The 19,958-nt window shown below is 36.9% G+C and overlaps 1 protein-coding gene across 5 annotated transcripts in view; it reads right to left on the minus strand.

Moving 5' to 3' along the window:
- EMCN (endomucin) overlaps positions 1-19,958 on the minus strand; it is a 113,512-nt gene that overhangs the window by 65,549 nt on the left and 28,005 nt on the right. For 4 of the 5 annotated variants that reach the window (XM_043438300.1, XM_043438299.1, XM_043438301.1 and 1 more), the window contains exon 2: positions 4,385-4,501. In XM_043438300.1, the coding sequence (XP_043294235.1) occupies positions 4,385-4,501 (117 nt within the window). Of the gene's footprint in view, positions 1-4,384; positions 4,502-18,760; positions 18,807-19,958 lie in introns of those variants that run through there. The other variant, XM_043438298.1, reaches the window with a different exon arrangement.

Below are 19,958 nucleotides of genomic sequence, written 5' to 3' on the forward strand. Positions count from 1 at the left end.
AGTAGTAGATAAAATGGTCATCTGAGTTAAATTCACCCATTCCAGTCAATTTTGGTTCGCTGATTCCTAAAATGTCGATGTTCACTCTTGCCATCTCCTGTTTGACCACTTTCAATTTGCCTTGATTAATGGATCTAACATTCCAGGTTCCCATGCAATATTGCTCTTTACAGCATTGGACTTTGCTTCCATAACCAGTCACATCCACAAATGTGTGTTGTTTTTGCTTTGGTTCCATCTCTTCATTCTTTCTGGAGTTATTTCTCCACCAATCTTCAGTAGCATATTGGGCACCTACCAATCTGGGGAGTTCATCATTCAGTGTTCTATCTTTTTTGCCTTTTCTTACTGTTCATGGGGTTCTCAAGGCAAGTATCTGTGCTGAGAATTTTTATTTCTGCACAATGATTCAGCTTATATATCTGACTATAAAGTGTTTTTAAAATGTTGAATAATAGTTACATTTTAATAATGAAATTGCAGGTTTATTTTTAAAAGTTCCTTTTATAATGATGACATTCAGTGTTGACCAAATGTTGATTTTAACCCTGGCCATTTGGCCTTTGAACAAAATGGGCAGAGCATGTGATGCACATCTAGAGATAGATCAAATCCCATCTCTCTAATTGAGTAAACTTCTGAAAACAAGCCTGCTTTGGGCAAAGTTCTACCAGCACCTGTGCCACCGTGACTACATCACTGCAAGGATTCCCATCTTGGCTGCATATTTTCCATTTTTCTGATGATAAAATTTCTGCCATTGTCATAAGGAGGAAAATGTACATATTTTAGATAAACATGAACGCTTAAATCAACTATTGACCTTTAAGAAGAAAATCTGACTGGGACAACTTAAAATGAAAATAAAAATATTTCTCCATGTTATATTTTTTGGTAAATCCTTTATGTCTAAAATGACCTTGGTGGCCATGAGGAATGGGGAATAAAAATGATTTCACTATAGATATATTTTTTATGGTATTATTATATAATTTAAAAGTGGTTACTTTGAAGAATGAGACAACATAAAAAACTCCTCACAAGCCTGAAAAGAGAAAGCCATATATCCTGATACACTGGTTAGAGTATGAGAATTTGAGGCAAATTTTCCATGGTCTTCTTTGTTGTTGTTTAGTCACTAAGTTGTGTCCCAATCTTTGAGACTTCATGGACTGTAGTACGCCAGGCTTCTCTGTCCTTCCCTAGTTACCAAAGTTTGCTCAAATTCACATCCACTGAGTCACGGATGCTATCTAACCATCTCATCCTCAGTTGCCCCCTGCTCCTTTTGCCCTCGATCTTTCCCAGCATCAGTCTTTTCCAATGAGTCGGCTTTTCACATCAGGTGGCCAAAGTATCGGAGCTTCAGCTTCAGCATCAGTCCTTCTGATGTATATTCCTCATCTGTGTATTAAGTATATTGTTTTTAGGAACACAGGCAATATCCATATATTAAGTCCAACTAACTTATGCCCTTAATATATAAGTGGTGATCAAGTAAATCAGATAAGGAGTTCCTTTCTCTTCTCCACTGTTGTTCCCTCGTTTTCCTTCAAGTGCAATGGACCCCCGGCTGCCTGATGTCTTCACCCATCTCTTCCACCATGCCAGACTCTCTGTTTCTCATCCTGGATCCAGGGGGTTTGTGGACATCAGAAGCTGTTTTTCCTTTTTCATCTTTTCTCCACCATCAATCTTCATCATTCTTCTCCATCATTGTTCATTCATCATGACCCCAGAATGTGCTCATTTCCTTCTTTCTCCCACTGTTCTATTCATGGTTACTAGATTTTAACCCTTAAAGCCCTTTGAAATGGATTTTAAATGATACTAATTCATTACTATTAATTCAGAAAATTTAATAATAACACTGTAGCTTTGTAATAAATTATTCTTATTTTTTGTGATGCACTCTTAGTGTGCAGAGGTAAAATGGAATAAAGTCTGATGGCAAAACCACTACAATATTGTAAAGTAATTAGGCTCTAATTAAAATAAATAAATTTATATTTTAAAAATTTCCAAAAGCAAAATACAGAGAGAGAGAGAGAGAATAAAGGAAGAAAAGAAGCAGGAAGGAAGGAAAAGAGGGAGGTACAAAGTAGGAAAGAGGGAAAGAAGGGATGGCAGGAGGATGGAAAGAAGGAGAAAGAAAAAGAAAAATGAAGCAAATGGGGTAAAAGCTTGATGATTATTGATTCTGAGATGAATTACAGTATTCTTTATTTGTGGGTACATATGGACATCTTTATAATGAAAATTAAAAAAAGAAAAACTATTCTGGTCTATTACCATTTTTATAATTGGATGTGAATAGTTTAAAACTTACTTGGACAAATTTTGAAAAACACAGACAGAGTAGCTTAGTTTTTTTTACATAGGTAATATAAAACAGTAAAAATGTCCCTCAAAAGGAATTAGGAGAAATGTGTGTGTGTGTGTGTGTGTGTGTGTGTACACATGATTTCAACTGTTCTATCAAGTGTCCCTCGACAGGAGCCACCAAAGGTAAAGTTGATGTAAAGGTCTCCCCCATTATGTTTCACAAGAGTAGGTATAAACTTTCTCTTTCAAGTGAAAAAGGTAAGATGAATTCTTGGTATCACAAATTACAACTCTGGATTTTTTTCAGTGAAACCTCCACCTCCACCCTTTCATGATCATTTACCATGGTGGTCAGGACTCGTGTTATTATTTAGACAGTGTTATTCATCATAGACCATTGTAGGCAGGCTAGGGATCTTCCCACTTAGAAAGCATACGTTCCAAGTAGTTAACAGAAAAACTGTGGAACTTTAACTCTTTGGGGCTTCATGCAACATCCACACTTGCCTTCTCTGTTTTCTGGTTCTTTGAGGGGGATATAATTGATTACAAGGGCTTTCCTGGTGACTCAGATGGGAAAGAATCTGTCTGCAATGTGGGAGGTGCAGGTTTGATCCCTGGGTCAGGAAGATCCCCTGGAGAAGGGAATGGCTACCCACTCCAGTATTCTAGCCTGGACAGAGGAGCCTGGCGGGGTGTAGTTCATGGCACTGCAAAGAGTTGGATATGACTGAGTGACTAACATTTTCACACTATCGCTTGCAAAAGTATATGTTTTATCAAAATCAAATAATTTTATGCTAAGGACTCATTTGGCAACTCACAGAGATTGAAGGGAGATAGAGATAGAGATATTATATTATATACCTTTATATAAAAATATACACGTTTTTATATATATGTGAGAGAGAGAGAGAGAGAAAGAGATATGCTTTGTAAAAATTAAAATAAACAATGAAATAATTCAACCTGTGGAGTGTTGGTTGAAGGTTTCATGGTCCCTGGCTCGCTGACAGTCATTTGGAGTTTCCCCTAGTTGGTAATGTAGATTGTACCACATTTTGAGAATAAATTCCCTGTGCTGCCCTCAAGGTGCAATGTAATGCTCTCAGTTTGGTAAAGAAGTTCTAAGGGTTGGTTTGGTTTCACATTAGAATTAGACAGTTTGGAAACAATGAACTATATTCACAATACTCCTTTTCTCTTGAGTATCAACATCACATTCAAGTCCAGTGAACTAGCCCTTATCAATCTTCTGTATGTCTTCGAATGGAAGTTAAATGAGGAATAGGAGGGCAAGAAAGACAGTAGTGGAGATTTCAGTTCATTAGGGTACATGATTTTTAGGTATTTCTGTGACCTTAGCATGCTAATCATATTACTGCCCATGGATAATCAACAAACACTTCTATTTCCCCTGCTCCACTGATTACTGGACCTGAATGATATGCCTCATTTTATGTTTTTTTCAGGATGGGAAATGCATTATGTGCTGCGTTAATAATCTCTTGAGTTTTTAGCTGAATGATACTAATGGCTCATTTTATTTTTCATGGATGATAAGGTAATTCTCTTTAATACCAAGAGCCATAAAACATGATACAGGTGTCACTCAGTCCAGTGACCATAATGATGACCCTGCTACTGAAATTTACTGATTAAATCTACTATCAGCCCAATGTAACTAATAAAATCAGTCTATTATTAATACAGTTCCACCATGTTAGCTGTGCTGCTTAACTGGGGAACTGGAATAGTTAGAAAGATATTTTTGTGACTGAGAAATGGTAATTTTTTATTCTCTAAAAATAAACTTTGTATGCATAACCCTTACAATAAGATCATTCTCAAACAAAAAGTGATCCAAAAAAAGAAGTCCACTATGATCTCAGAGTTCTGTATTCAACCCAAAATAACACATACATTTCAAAATAAGGAAATAACCCAGACTTTCATACCATGGATACAAGATTCCCAAATTAGTTTCCTGTGATTAAATTATATGGGTGATAATTTTATTGTTTAAGTTAGAATAAAGGTCATGAAAAATTAATCCTACCTTTAGTAGATATTTCAACTGTTGATTTCTCAACATTTGGTGATGCTGCTGAGTCTATTGCTGGTGCAGCTGTGTTTCTTTCATTAGTTGTTGATAGTGGAGTGGATGTAGTTGGGCCTTCAGAAAAAAATAAATTGCGTTAAAGTAGCTTCATTAAAATTTACATTTATTTTGCTAATCAACATTATAGTATATTTAAACAAAATAAACTGTATGTATGATTTTGGAATTAATTTTCTAATTGTAAAAGAACTCAACCTTGAGTTCAGTATTCATTCATTAACTCCATCAGCTTCTCACTGATGGCATGAATTTTTAAGATGGTTGCAGGAGCAGTCTGTGGTTCTGAAAGAAAATAATATCCTACAAAACTAGTGAGGAATACATGTGTAAGTTTGACAATTAATTAAGCAACTAAAGTAACATTGTCAGGTGAAATAATTAAACAAATACTCTCTGGACAGTGAATATTTTACCAAGTGTTTTTATAGCAAGTTATTGTTACTAAATACTAAAATCTCAGTATTAATTCATTTCTACCTGGGCCATACATTCTCCTTTCTTTCTCTCCTCCCCCCTTTTCTCTCTCTCTATATATAGATATAAATATGTGTGTGTGTGTCTAACTATATATGTAAATTTATTGTCCCTTTGGAATATATTAGTAGACAATAGATTAAAAAATTCAACAATTGCTACAAGCCTAAATTCTTGGCGATAGAGCCACCATAAATCTGCCTTTTAAAGTGATTTATTTTTCTCAGTTGTAATAATCAAAAGTACAGAAGTGAAGACAATACAATGTTATATATATTATATATTTATTTTTAATAATTATTTTTTGGCAATAGAAAGTCACTATCTTACAGTAACTCTTAAAACTTCCATTGCAATATTATTTTTTAAAGGGAAATATGTAGGAATTCTCAGTGATCTATGGAAAGATTTGTTTCACATAATATTATTGTAATTTTTTAACATTTATACAAGCATATGGGGTTTCCCAGGTGGCACAGTGGTAAATAATCTGCCTGCCAATGAAGGAGACACAAGAGATGTGAGTTTGATCCTTCGGTCGGGAAGATCCCCTGGAGAGGGAAATGGCAACCCACTCCAGTATTCTTGCCTGGAAAATCCCATGGACAGAGGAGCCTGGTGGAGCTACAGTCCATGGAGTCACAAAGAGTAGGACATGAGTGAGCACACATACACACAAACATACAATCATATAAGTGGATCCAAGTAGTTCAAACACATTTTGTTCAAAGGTCAGTTGTATATAGAGTCAGAGAAACACATGTTGATAAGAGGGTGCACTCTGAACAACAAAAATTTATGTTCAAACTCCAGTCAAATTGGGTATGTCATTACAGTAAATGTATGTCATTCGTATAATTTGTCAAATTTAAATTTCGTCCAAAATTTTCCTCTTTGAATTTGAGGAAAAAACACTAATCTTGAAAGTCAGTGAAAAGCAATATTTGAGATGTCATGAGATAAGAATGTTCTTCATGCTTCATTTTGTAGATCTGAGGGGCTTGGGAGAGTCAGCACTTAGCTCTGTCTTTGTTTACAAAGAGCTCACAGAAATTGCTTGACATGTTCAGCGCACACAGGAACAACAACACTGCCTTTTCACAGGCTTTACCTAAACCAAATCAAAGGTTTTTTTCACCTCTGGAGATACATTCACACCCTTGGTCTTACTTCCTTCCCCTCCTGCCTTGCAATATCTAGCAGATGAAAGGAACACAGCACATATGAAGTTACCTTCGCTCTATTTATTAGTCATTGTTTTTGCTATCTTTCTTTTTGTTCTAGAGTCCATGATATAATACTAATTACTAAGTTTAAATTGAGATTGAAGAAGAAGTTATTCAAAGAAGCATATACTACTTGGATGGGAACTTTATCTGTAAATAGCTTGAATGATTTCTATCTTTGACTTGCTAAATAGAAAACAGCCTTAATTTCTGAGTATAATCCACAACTCCAGAGATATTTTTCATATTTCTTTTCTCCCTTCCTTACTTCATTCTTTCCTTCCTTCTTTCCTTTTTGCTTCCGCACACTTACTGGTAGCTAATATGACAAGCACAGTTAAATACAGTGGAAGACTTTATGTTGTACCAAACAGTATCACATTTAAGGAGCTTTTAATATGGTAGGGAATATGTCTGTACCCAATAAATAACAAAGAATACTCTGAGATGTGTATAACAGTGTTTCTCAAACTTTGGGTTATTGACAATTAAAGAGAAATTTAAATCTATTTAATGCATTGCAGTCAGAGCTTTTTCCCCAAACGAAAGAGAAAAGAGACAACATTAGAGTATTTTTTTTTTTTAAGTCTGAAAAGTTCTTTTTTTTTTCTCATTTATTTTTATTAGTTGGAGGCTAATTACAATATTGTAGTGTAGTTTTGTAAATAATGAGAGTAAGTATTGTTTCATGAAGCTTTTGCTTAGGAGTGTGTGTGTGTGTGTGTATGTGGTGTGTATCTCTGAATGAAATATGTGTCAATGCAAAATGTATTTCTTAACAGTGATTCCAGCTAAAAATTTGAAAACTGTGGGGCAAGAAAAAATTGAGGCAAGAATTTATCAAAGATGACCACTCTTCTGGCATGAGTAAGGAATACTTCATGAGAGAGTTGATAGGGGCTGGAGCTTGAAGAGTTAGTAACATGTTCACACCGAAAGAAGAAAGAACATGAGTGAAGGTGTGAAATGGGGGAATGAGAGGGATTTGAGGGCATGGCAAAGAGTTCTGTTTGGCTGAACTGCTATTGCTATGACAAGACATGGTGGATGTATCTGGTAAAATTCTGGAGACCAGATTATAAAGAACTTTGAATACCAACCCAGAGACATGGGACTTTACCTATAAGTCTGTTTGGAGCAATGGGAAGAGACCAAAAGGAAATTCAATTGTAGAAAACATGATTGGGGAATGAGGAGGGCAGAAAATGAGAAGCCACTAGTTGAGCTTGAACTAAAAGCTCCCATCTTTATGCTTACCAATGTTGTTGGCCCTCTTGAAGTCGTCATGTGAAATCAGTAAGTTCACATTATAGTTTGAGGCAAACTAGTAGGCAAATTTCTAGCCACAAATTTCTACCACATAATTAACATAGTAAGATTGAGATATTTGTTGCTGTTAAGTCATTAAGTGACTCTTTGTGAACCCATGGACTGCTGCATGCTAGGGTCCTCTGTCCTCCACTATCCCCTGAAATTTGCTCAAATTCATGTCCATTGAGCCGGTGATGTTATCTAACCATCTCATCATCTGCTTCCCCCTTCTCTTCCTGCTCTCAGTCTTTCCCAGAATCAGGGTGTTTTCCAATGAGTCAGCTCTTCACATCAGGTAGCCAATGTATTGGAGCTTCATCATCAGTTCTTCCAATGAATATTTAGGGTTGATTTCCTTTAAGATTGACTGGTTTGATCTCCTCAGAGTCCAAGAGACTCTCAAAAATCTTCTCCAGCACTACAATTCAAAAGTATCAATTCTTTATGGTCTAACTCTCACACCTGTATATGATTACTGGAAAAACCATAGCTTCGACTACATGGACATTTGTTGGCAAAATGTTATCTCTGCTCTTTAATACATTGTCTAGGTTTGTCATAGCTTTCCTTCCAAGGAGCAAGCGTCTTTTAATTACATGGCTGCAATCACTATTTGCAGTGGTTTTGGACCCCAAGAAAATAAAATCTGTCACTGCTTCCACTTTTTCTCCTTCTATTTGCCATGAAGTGATGGGACTGGATGCCATGATCTTGGCATTTTGAATGTTGAGTTTAAAGCCAGCTTTTTCACTCTCCTCTTTCCTCTTCATCAAGAGACTCTTTAGTTCCTCTTTAGTTTCTGTCATTAGGATGGTGTCATCTGCATATCTGAGGTTGTTGAAATTTCTCCTGGCAATCTTGATTCCAACTTGTGATTCATCTAGCTGATAGTCTGCATATATACTCTGCATAAAAATTAAAAAATCAGATTGACAATATACAGCCTTGACGTACTCCTTTCCCAGTATGGAACTAGTAGTCTTTTTTTCCATGTCCAGTTCTAACTGTTGCTTCTTGACCCGCATACAGGTTTCTCAGGAGACAGGTAAGGTGGTCTGGTATTCCCATCTCTTAAAGAATTTTCTACAGTCTATTGTGATCCTCATAATCAAAGACTTTAGTGTAGTCACTGATGAGTTTTCCACATTTGTTGATATACTGAGTGCACTAATCTAATAGCATCATCTTTTAGGATTTTTAATAGCTCACCTGGAATTCTGTCACCTACACTAGCTTTGTTCATAGTAATGCTTCATGAGGCCTCCTTGACCTCACATTCCAGTTGTCCAGTTCTAGAAGAGTGACTACACCATCATGGTTATCTGGGTCATTAAAACTTCTTCTGTATAGTTCTTTTGTATTCTTGCCACCTCTTAATCTCTTCTGCTTCTGTCAAGTCCTTATGGTTTCTGTCCTTTATTATGCCCATTCATGCATGAAATGTTGCCTTGGGATCTCCAATTTTCTTGAAGAGATCTCTAACCTTTCCCATTCTATTGTTTTCTTCTTTTTCACTGTTCACTTAGGAAGACTGAGATATAATGATATGATGTAAGGTTTGTCCTCCTCTTCTTCCTTCTACACGTTTGGCCACTGATTTCCCAGCACTCATTACTATCTCCATTACTAGTTCTTCAGATTGTTCAACAGAGAGCATTTCTTCTTTTGGCAAGGATTGACAAATAACCCATATAAATATGGGACATCACTATGTTCCAGGTACTATGTGAGTACTTTCTGTGGATTATCTTATTTAATCCTAACAAAGACCCTACAATGCTCATAGTCTTATGATCACCATCTTATAGGTGAGGACGCTGAAGCTCAAACATGGTAAGAAGCTTGCCCATATTGTACACAGGGAAGTAAGACAATTGGAATTTCAGTACAGAGACCCTTGACTCCAGAGAAGATACCCTTAACCATGGTGTATCCATGCCAAGCCACACTGCCCCGCACCTGCTTTCTGCCTCTGACAAGGTGTCAGACTAAAAGTGTGGAAGTGACTAGACACACTGATGTTTTGCCCCCATGTGCTTAGGATGAAAAAAGAGACAAAATATCTCATTTTTTCTTTTTAATAACAAGCATTCATACTGTCATATACATGTAAATAAACAAACATATTTTTATTTTATGTTTCCATATTAGACTTAAAGCTTCAAAGGATATTTCTAATCCTTTAAAGGTATTTAGAATTGAAAAAAACAAGAGATTTACTGAGTTGAAAAAAATGCAAATAGAAATTTTCTCTCCTGATATGATGGAAAAGATTTATTCTCTCTGAAGTGAAGTGAAGTCACTCAGTCATGTCTGACTCTTTGTGACCCCATGGACTGTAGCCTACCAGGCTCCTCTGTCCATGGAATTCTCCAGGCAAGGATACTGGAGTGGATTGCCATTTCCTTCTCCAGGGATCTTCCCAATTCTAACTACCACCATTAATGGAGAAGGAAATGGCAACCCACTTCAGTATTCTTGCCTGGAGAATCCCACTAATGGAGGAGCCTGGTGAGTTGCAGTCCATGGGGTCACAAAGAGTTGGACATGACTGAGTGACTGACACACACCACCATTAAAGTTGTATTGACCAGGGTATGAGTAACTATCAATTATGCTTTTACTCTATTATCTGTAAATTTATTCTAGGTCTGATTTGATCTCATAATAAACTATTGAGGGAAATGGTTTATTCTGAAGTATTTTCTCTTCACAGGACACGGTGAGGTAGCATTGTTCCTCTCTTTACCTCCAAAATGTTTAAAGATAAATTTAACAAGGAGACCTGTGCTTCATGGCTTTGCTTGTGCCAAACCAGAGAGTGCTGCTCTTGAGAGAAACAGATGGTGCTTCGTCCCCACTCCACCCTATACCATTATGCTTATGCTGAGAGAGCAGAAGGGATGCAAAGCACCAGCTTCCTACATTATGAAAGAATGAAGCATTATTGGGATTTTAATGACAATCACTGTTTTAATTACGAAATAAGAACTTTGAGAATTCAGTTTATGGCTAGAAACCAGGTATCATATTTTCTCCTGTTTTCAAATGATCAAGTTATTGACTCCAATCTTAACATGTTTTGTAATTACATTTATAGGTAACTCACAAATCATCTCTGAGAGTTAGAATTTCATCCATCCTCATAATGAGCAACTGTAACCAAAAGTAAGGGGGTCCAGTGGCTTGCCGCTCAAAAGCCAATAAAGATGCAAGGTTGGTGGAAAGTTTGCTTTATCTCGGAGGCTGGCAACCCACAGTGAGGGGAAGGTGGACTCCTGTCCAAAGGTCGACTACCCACTCCACCCCCCTGCACACTGACTGTCAATGGGGAAGTGTTTTATAGACGGAAGAAATGTGCTACGCGCAGAAACAGCACGGCTGACTCTGACAGTCATCTTGAAATTGGTCATTGGTGGTCTGAGCAGTGTCATCTTGACTGTTTTAAGTACAGGTAATCTTCAGTTCCAGGGTCGGTTTGTTCTGATTTCTTTGAGGCCAGTTCTCAAGAGTGCGGCACCTTACATCATGGCTACAATCTGGTCATAATGCAATTAACTTCTCCTACCTGGTGGGGGTTTCAGTATCTATAAGACAGCTCACAGGATATGGCTCAGAATATTATCTATGGCCCTTGAGGAGGAACTAGAGGTCCTTAACTATGCTTAATGACTAAACTGTTATTATTTAGTTTTATTGGACTGCTTTCCTTTGTTTCTTCATGTTCTCACTTCTCTGATTGAACTTATTGTTTGGTTAAAGTTTTTCCACAGACAAAAGGCAGGCCAGTGGGTGGGGGTGGGGGAGTAAGGACCATAGGGTTCTGCTCTGTTTCAAAACTATTTCCCCATCTACCTTCTCCCCTACCAAGTTTGTGTCTAAAGTCCACTGAAAATCCACTACTAAAGATGATTGATCTTGCTTCTTCTAAATCAGCACAAACACTGAAGGACGATAACTTAAAATTCTAGAACTTGAAACCTGGAAAGAACTTCTCAAAAATACCCTAATGTAATAGAATCCATACATTTTACAGCTTAGAAAATGTATGAGTTTAAGGGAGTTTCAAAGATCACGGCACCAGTTAGTTAAATTCCTTCTCTAATTCTACTATTTGTGTATGTGGAATGCACTTGTGGCAGAGACACTGCTGAAGTTTTCCTTTGAACTATCTGAGAAAACATATTTTTTAGCCAGTTTTAACCATAAAGACAACTTCAGAAGGTTTTAAGTTCTTTAAGGAAACAGAATGGTTTCTTTATAAACCTTCAAAGTACCATTATTAGGCAATAACTTCATAAACTAGATTAATTGCTTTATGGAACTGAAGGTAAAATAGAGTTTATATTTCAAAAACTTAGAATGTATTGCTTCCACTATTTTATATTGTCTTCATGCAGTGCCACTTCCTATAAATACCATCCCTTAGACTTTTAGAAACTTTTACAGATTATATATTGAAATAAAGTGGTTGTCAATTTTCATTTATCACTTGTAACTGCTTCTCCACTATGTATTACAGCTTATAATGAATACAGATCCACTTCTTATATTTATATGTGATGGCAATGCATAAACCTGGATGTTATAAATAGTGAGAAGGTCCTTTTTTGTAGTACTTTGTCAGTAATGGCTAGAATAACTTTTGCTCAATACTGTACCCTATATCTTCTTTGTCTGAAAAGAAGTAACAAAGAATTAATAAAGTTTAAGTGGAAAGTTTCAATTTTCCCCCACACATGAAAATATGTTAAAATATTAATTATATAATATAGTATACTATAAATTTATACATGGATAAGTAAAATATATTTGTATATTAATATAACAACAATAAATGAATGAAATATGATACCACTTTCTACATTCCCATCAAAACAGAACCTTCATGAAAGATAAGGGACTGATTCCATTTAATTATCAGTGTCATATCAACACATTGCCCTTTGACCCAGCAAAGGTCACTTTGGCTTACTTCCAACCAAATGAAATACAGTCAATTTTTTTCCTCAATTTAAAGAAAACAATTATTACGTGATGATGTATTCATGATGATTTCTTCTATCTGCATTGGTGTGATAATTTCAAGATTTTCTATACGAAGTGCATAAGTAAGCTACTAGCCAATGAGACTTTCACCTCAACAAACATTTGTCTATTTTAATAGAAGCTAAGCAAAATTAAAAATATGTTCTTCCTAGAAGAATTTAGACTTTATTTTGATACCCAAGCTACACATATATGAAACAACTGTAAGGTTATGTCAAGGTGCTGTATACAAATGTTGCTGGAGCTTCCCAGGTGGCTCAGTGGTAAAGAATCCACCTGCCAATGCAGGGGACACAGGTTCAGTCCCTGGCCCAGGAAGATCCCACATGCCATGGAGTAGCTAAGCCCATGCGCCACAACTACTGAGCCTGCGCTCTAGAGCCTGGGGGGGTCACGACTACGGAAGCCTGTGTGCCCTGGTTCCGGTGTTCTGCAACAAAAGAGTAGCCCCTGCTCTCCACAGCTAGAGAAAAGCCCACACAGCAATGAAGGCCCAGCACAGCCAAAAATAAATCAATAAACTTATTTCTTAGTGGTGCTATAATTAATACTGTGTTTAGTTGGTTGTATGCCAGTTCAGTGAAATCAAAATAAGGTTATGTCTCTATGTGTCTGGGATAAACAGAATCCTTCCACTGGTGGAACAGATTTCAAGAGGAATCAGATAATTTTGCATGAAAAGGAAAGAAAAAAAAAATTGTTTCATGGCAGAAAAAGCAGTTAGGATATTCAAAAAGAAGGGGAACGTCAATAGTGCCAAGTAATAAAGAGACTATACAATATAAGGCCTGAAATGGGGCATTGAGGATATTACACTTAAAAGTAGAATCTTTTAGGAGAGGAAAACAGGGAAATTTCATTTTAAGTGAAAGCATTAGAACTAGTGGGAACTCTTAAAAAAGGGATTTGAAGTTTAAAGTATTTTTTCAATTAAGGCTAACAAAATATTATAGCGAACACAAAGGGTTTGAGAATGCTTCTCTTTCGTAGGTGGAATGAATTTGGGGGCTGAGAAGAGAATCTCATCTCTGACAGGAAGAAAACATGCGGATAAGTGGGCGAGAGCTCTGCCCCACAGGGGACTCTCCTCAGGTGGCCAGCCATCTGTGAGGTAGGGCGGGAGCGCCAGGCCCGGCAGGTCCCGGCGTGGACAGGTGTCTCAGCCACCTGGCCCTCTGGGGAGGACAGGAAGGCAGCACTGCACTGGTGAGTTTCTTAAACAGAAAACAATAATATCTGCAAAACGGACCCGCAGATCCAAGGTGCTTTGGCTGACAAACGGACGGAGGCTCCCAAGGCAAATTTTCTCCATTCATCCAGGTGTCAGGTTTGAAATTATGGGACTGTGCAGGTATTTTTCCTTCATGAGACAACTGTGATTCTTTAAAGATCAGGCTCCATAATCGTGGACTCTATTATAAGGGGACTTTTTATATACTGTACCAGGTTTGAGGTGTGTCAGCTCTTTGAGGTATAAAAAGACAAAGGTTGTATAACATTAATAAGAATGGGAGTATTCAGGGACAGGAGTGACCTGGCCATCCTCCTGGGCTCTAAGACAACCATCCTGAGACCCCTCCAGCCGTGCTCTGCTCGGATCCCAGAGAAGACATGTGATTCTGTGATTCTGAAATCTCCCAGGGAAACCCGATGCTTAGGCTTCACACGCAGGCTCTGGTCACCTCCAGCAAATGTTACAAGCAAGTCTCTTGGGCTTGTCTTGGGAAGGGGAAAAACCACAGACGTCCTCAGTCCTGGGAGGAACAGCGCTGCTCTGTCCCCGCTCTGGGCTCCACTCAGAGGCAGCAATCACCGTGGAGAGCACCTTCTCTCTCTCTAGTGGCACCCCCAGCTTTCCTCTGAGCTTAGACTGTCACCACTTGAAATCCTGGGTCTGTGATACCGGCTCTCCTGGCATTTCCTTGGGAACAGGGAAGGTCTCCCTAGACACTCTCCTCCAGCAGGTGACATTAGTTCAGAAGAGTGACTTACAAGAAATGACACCATGGAAAGTAGCAGGATACAGAGATTCTGCAGTTGTGACATCAGCTAACGATGTAACTGCGTGAGCCACTTCACTGCTTTGGGCCTTGGTTTCCTCTCTACGAAAAGTGTCTATTGAATAGAGTTTCTTCAGCTACAAAATTATATTACTTCTAAGATTAAATTACAATGCAAATACCCATTATGGCAAATAATAAAATATAAGTTGCATTTCTACATACCAAGAAGGAGGTTTGTACTTCAGCAGTTATATACAAAGGCTTCATGGGGTTATAAACTCATCACCTGGGAGAAATTTAAGTCCCCAAAGGAATTCTATATTACAAGGGACAAAATGACTACCCCTATATGCAATCTGAAAATGTTATCTGGTCAAAATATATTTCCCTTTAGGTGTTAGTCTACCTGGAAATAGAGAAGATGTGAAAGACAGAATTTGAAATAGATATTTGGATTACTTTGCATTGGAATGTTCTTTTTTTTAACATAGAAGAGCAAATGATGGACTATTTTACATAGGTAAAACTAATACCAACATGAATGAATAGCACTCATATACAATAAGCTACACAACTCCTTCTCAACAATGTATATGTGTAGGTCTGTGTATGTGTGTTCATGTCTAATTTTGATTAGTGACAGCTGAGTTTGTAAAAAGTCTACAGTATTGCATTTGAAGCTAGAAAATGATATTTGCTTGAATTTGAGATGTCATATTTATTATTTCATTAACTCTTACTTTTGTCTTCTCTAAATGTAAAGAAAAACTCTCTAGCTGATTTTAAATGCTTTTTAATTTGTATCTGTTGAGAGATGGTAATTTCAGTTATTAAGGGTAAAATAAGAGGACAAAAGTTATTTCTATCTTCTGAAAATCTATCTTCTGAAAAATCAAAGACAACCTTTTCTTGCCCTAAAAAGAATGATTTGAATAGACAAACAACTTTAAATAATAGACATTCCAGGAATTAAGGATGTATAATAATAATTGCTTTCATATCACTTGATTTTAACAATTTCATAGAACAGTAGAACAGACACTACTATTATCTCCATTTTATAGATGAAGAAATTGAGGTCTGATTGTGACTTGTCAAGACTCAGAGTAGAAGGTGTGAGAGTCTCGCTTATATTCAGATGTTCTAATCCCATCTTTCGTGTTCTGTTCCTCTACATTGGCTAGTCTTAGAACTGCAATGTCATGTCTGTGGTTGCAAACTTAGCACACACACATGGGGTTGCAAAGAGTCAGACACATGCATGCTGATATTTAGCAGCATTCTGTTTTCTCAACTAGTGGGTGCCATTTATTATCTTATTGGGAAGGTAGTTCACAATTTTCACGTAAATGAAGGATTTATTTTCAAAACATTGGAGGACCACTACTTTGTGGATCATGGTGTATCAATAACAGTATAATCTTGTTCATTTGACTAATGGCTTTATATAGCATTACAAGCTGAGCCAGAATTTGATACCTTGCCTTTTCATTCCCTGCAAATAGTGAAGGACAGTCTTTAAACACTCATGACATACTTTTAATCAGAAACAGATAAGCAAAGACTTAATAGAGCAGGGGATTTACAGCCCTTTGTTTCCAATACATACCAGTTCCAAGTGCTAGAATAAAAGCTTATCTTTCCTTCTGTGAATCTGTTTCTCCACAGTTTTCCACACTGGAGATGGAAAAATTGCTCAGTTTTGCTCATATGGAACCAGATACCCAGTAGATGCCCATCATGTATTTATATAAGAACAGAGGAGAAGTCATGGTGTTTACTTTCTTGTTTTGGAGACTAGCTTTCTAGCTTTTATATGGTATATTTTCCAAATTAAAAATATTTGAACACTCCTTCAGGATGCCATCAAAGGAGTCCCTTGTGGTGGGTTAATTAAATCTAACACATTTAAAAATAACTCTGCATGTTGTGGGACAGATGCAGCCTTTGGAAAAAGAGAGAGCTTACACTGAACGCTGCAACAGATTTTTGTTATTTAATAGTGTGCAACAGACACATTTACAGAATATGTTTTCAAAGCTTGGTTGGGAAGTATCTGCTTTGCTGACAGTGGAAGAAATCAGGACATCCATATTGAAAGAGTAGGACAGCAAGACGTAAAGTATATATTTTTATTTCTCAATCAACTCACATTCGCCTTATTATTTAAAAGTAGTACCCCTTTGTATAATATCATTAAAATTTAGCAAGAAGAATGAACCTCTCCAAATTCCTTTCCCAAGTGCCAAGATGAAGACTGGGATGGAAAAGTTTTTCTTATCTTATTTAGGCTTGCCAGGCGGCACTAGTAGTAAGGAACCCACCTGCCACTGCAAGAAACATAAGAGAGGTGGGTTCGATCCCCGGGGTGAGAAAGAGGCAATGGCAACCCACTCCAGTATTCTTGCCTGGAGAAGGCCTTGGACAGAGAAGCCTGGCAGGCTACGGGTTCATAGGGTCGCAAAGAGTCAGACACGACTGAGGCGACTTAGCAGTAGCACAGGAACAAATATTCATGGGTACACTTGCAAGAAGTGATTTTGGAAATTCAGAAGGATGCCCAAAACTGAAAGAGATGTAAGCAAGAACTTAATTGCTCTTCCCAAGAAAGCAGAAATGATCTGTTATTTTTAATCCTCGAGGGTGAGAGAGCAGAACATGTAGAGGAAGAGAAGAGAGAATAGGCCAAGAAAGAAGCTGAAGCATCTAAAACGTTTTAAGAATGATGGTATCTAAAAATCATCCTTAACTTTGCACCTCTCTGTTGTAAAGCCCCCCTCCCTACGCATAATGTCACCTACGCATGCAGCACGCAGGAATGCATTCCACATGAAGTCTGCAAATATCCAGCAAGACTCTAGTTAAGTGGATCTTTCTGGGCCTGCAGGAAAGCATGGGGAATTACATTTTGGTTGTTGCCAGTGCGAAGATGAAGAAAATGTCACAAGGAACCAAATAGAGTACAAGATTCAAAGGATGCAGGAAAGTGGAAATAAAGATGAATATGAAAACTTAATTCTTTCTCCAACAAGAAGTATTTGAGGAAATGTGGGGCAATGGACTTTTTCCCAGAGCAGCAAGTAAGTCTTTAGTCTGAGCATGTTTTTATATTAAAGGTGGATATATCCAGGAGCCATCCTTCTTATAAAAAATTATTCTTATTTTGTTAAATGCTGTTTACTAGACTCAGAATCAAATTTGCTGAGTCACAATTATGTGTTTATGGCAGAAGATAATTGTAAATTTATTCTATAGCAAATCAATCCAAGGTTGGCTATAAATCATTTGCTTCCCAAATATGCAGGATGGATAATCAGAATGAATAGACTTTGGAGCTATAGAGCAAGCACTTCAGTGCAGCAGTGATAATTATCTAGATCTGAGATACCACCAGTATTTAAGTATAAAGTGTTTTCTAAGCATGAAAGTTATCATTATATTACAGTTGAATTTATTGTAAACTGATTTTTTCCAGTTTTAAAGATGACTTCATGCCAGAACAATTAAATTTTACTTTCCTAACAGCAATATTAATAAAAGAAAACCAATAGATGTAATGTTGCATTATTATAAATATATAATTAGCTTAGTTTATCCAACATGCTTAAGAAATATGGTGCTCGGTATAACTAAACATTTTTATTAGTTTAGAATCATTATGTGAAATATACCAGAAAAATCAATTTTCAAGCAATTCTAATAGATAACATTAACATTTATCTGTGTATCTCCTGCTACTCATACTTGACAGTAGGTGCTTATTAGCTGTTTTTTTTATGCTAAATTTAAGTTTTACCTGAATAGCCAGAATCTTCAGAATATTATAAATAATCTATCACTTTAAATAGATTACCATTAGTTAAAAAAGAAAGTAAAACTTGGGTTGTATTTATATTGAACATATGATCTACTATTGAAACTTCACATTGAAATAAAATTTCTGAGTTTAAATTTATTGGGAAATCATTATTCATTTATGCTTTATTACTATTTGTAAACATGTCTCTGCTTTTTGTGTGAATTCAACAGTGTTGAATTTATGGTTCATAAACTGGGATTTATGAGTTTTTTTTCTGATATAGGGTCACTTCAAAATCTGGGAAGAATTTGTAGGGCATTTTCTATGTTCTTGGCATTTTTATTATTTGCAGTGAGACTTCTGTAACATTTGAAAGTATTACACTTCCTATTCTCATGGGTGATAAAGGTTGAAGGGAAATGTGTTTGCTAAATTCAAAAGAGTCACTTACCAACTTTCAAAGTGTCTTCAAAACTCTTGTCCATTTTAGCAGGTTTCTAGTGAGAAAAAGAAACTGGCAAAAGGAAATGGCTGTAGCAGTCTCCTAAGTTTTAATCTTTTGGAAACTGTGTCCAAAATTTCACTCACTCCTCTACCACCTTTATGAGCTTATTCATACTCTTTATCTACTATTATTTCTTTACTCTTTTTCCTTAAAATCAAATCATTTAAAACTTAACTATAAAAATAAGTAGCATAACAAAAGTCATATTCCATAAAGATATCATTGATTATGATGTCTCTAATGCTTGAGCCCTGCTCTCCTTATATTGAAAAGTGAAATTTGTGAGTGTTACTGGACAGTAAAGACATAACACCAAACATACACCTAGATAACTATAAGTATCATAGAGATTTGAGTTAACGTTGTTTAATTCCAATGATGCCTAAAATTATCTGAAGTACCTGGAAATACTGCTTTAGGTGAAAGTTTTTTAAGGCCACTAAATACGTCTTTAATTATTTTGAATGTACAAAATTTTAGCTTTTCCATATGACAGAAAGTCAGCCTTGACTCCATTTTTATCCTTCCTTTTTTAACCTCATGCCACCATATATTATTCCCATCTTTATTTAAGAATCAAGGTCAAAAGAGCCCAAAGCTGATTACTGATAATATAGGTATAAATGAAGGACTGAATCGGTGATCAACAATTCACTAATGTCCCCAAAGCCTATGCGGAAAAAATGCCGTACAGCTGATCCTTAAACCATTAGGGGGTTAGGGGTCCTGATCCCTTGTACTGTTTGCACATAATTTATAGTCTTCCCTCCTGATCTGCAGTTCCTCCTTCACCTCTGTATTTGAGGTTTTGCATCCGCCAATTCAACTGACCTCCAATTGTGTAGGACTATGCAAGCGTTCATTCCAATTGTGTAGGACTATGCAAGCGTTCCTGCTAAGCTGCTTCATTTGTATCTAACTCTTTGTGAGACTATAGCGCACCAGGCTCCATGGGATTCTGCAGGCAAGAATACTGGAGTGGGTTGCCATGCCCTTCTCCAAGTAAACTTCCCAACCCAGGGATCAAACCCGCATCTCTCAAGTCTCCTGCATTGGCAGGCAGGTTCTTTACAACTAGGGCCACATGGGAAGCCTTGTAGAACTATAGTATTGACTATTTTAAAAAATCCACGTATAAGTGAAT

The sequence above is a fragment of the Cervus canadensis genome, chromosome 19 (assembly GCF_019320065.1).
Source record: "Cervus canadensis isolate Bull #8, Minnesota chromosome 19, ASM1932006v1, whole genome shotgun sequence".
Lineage (NCBI taxonomy): Eukaryota > Metazoa > Chordata > Mammalia > Artiodactyla > Cervidae > Cervus > Cervus canadensis.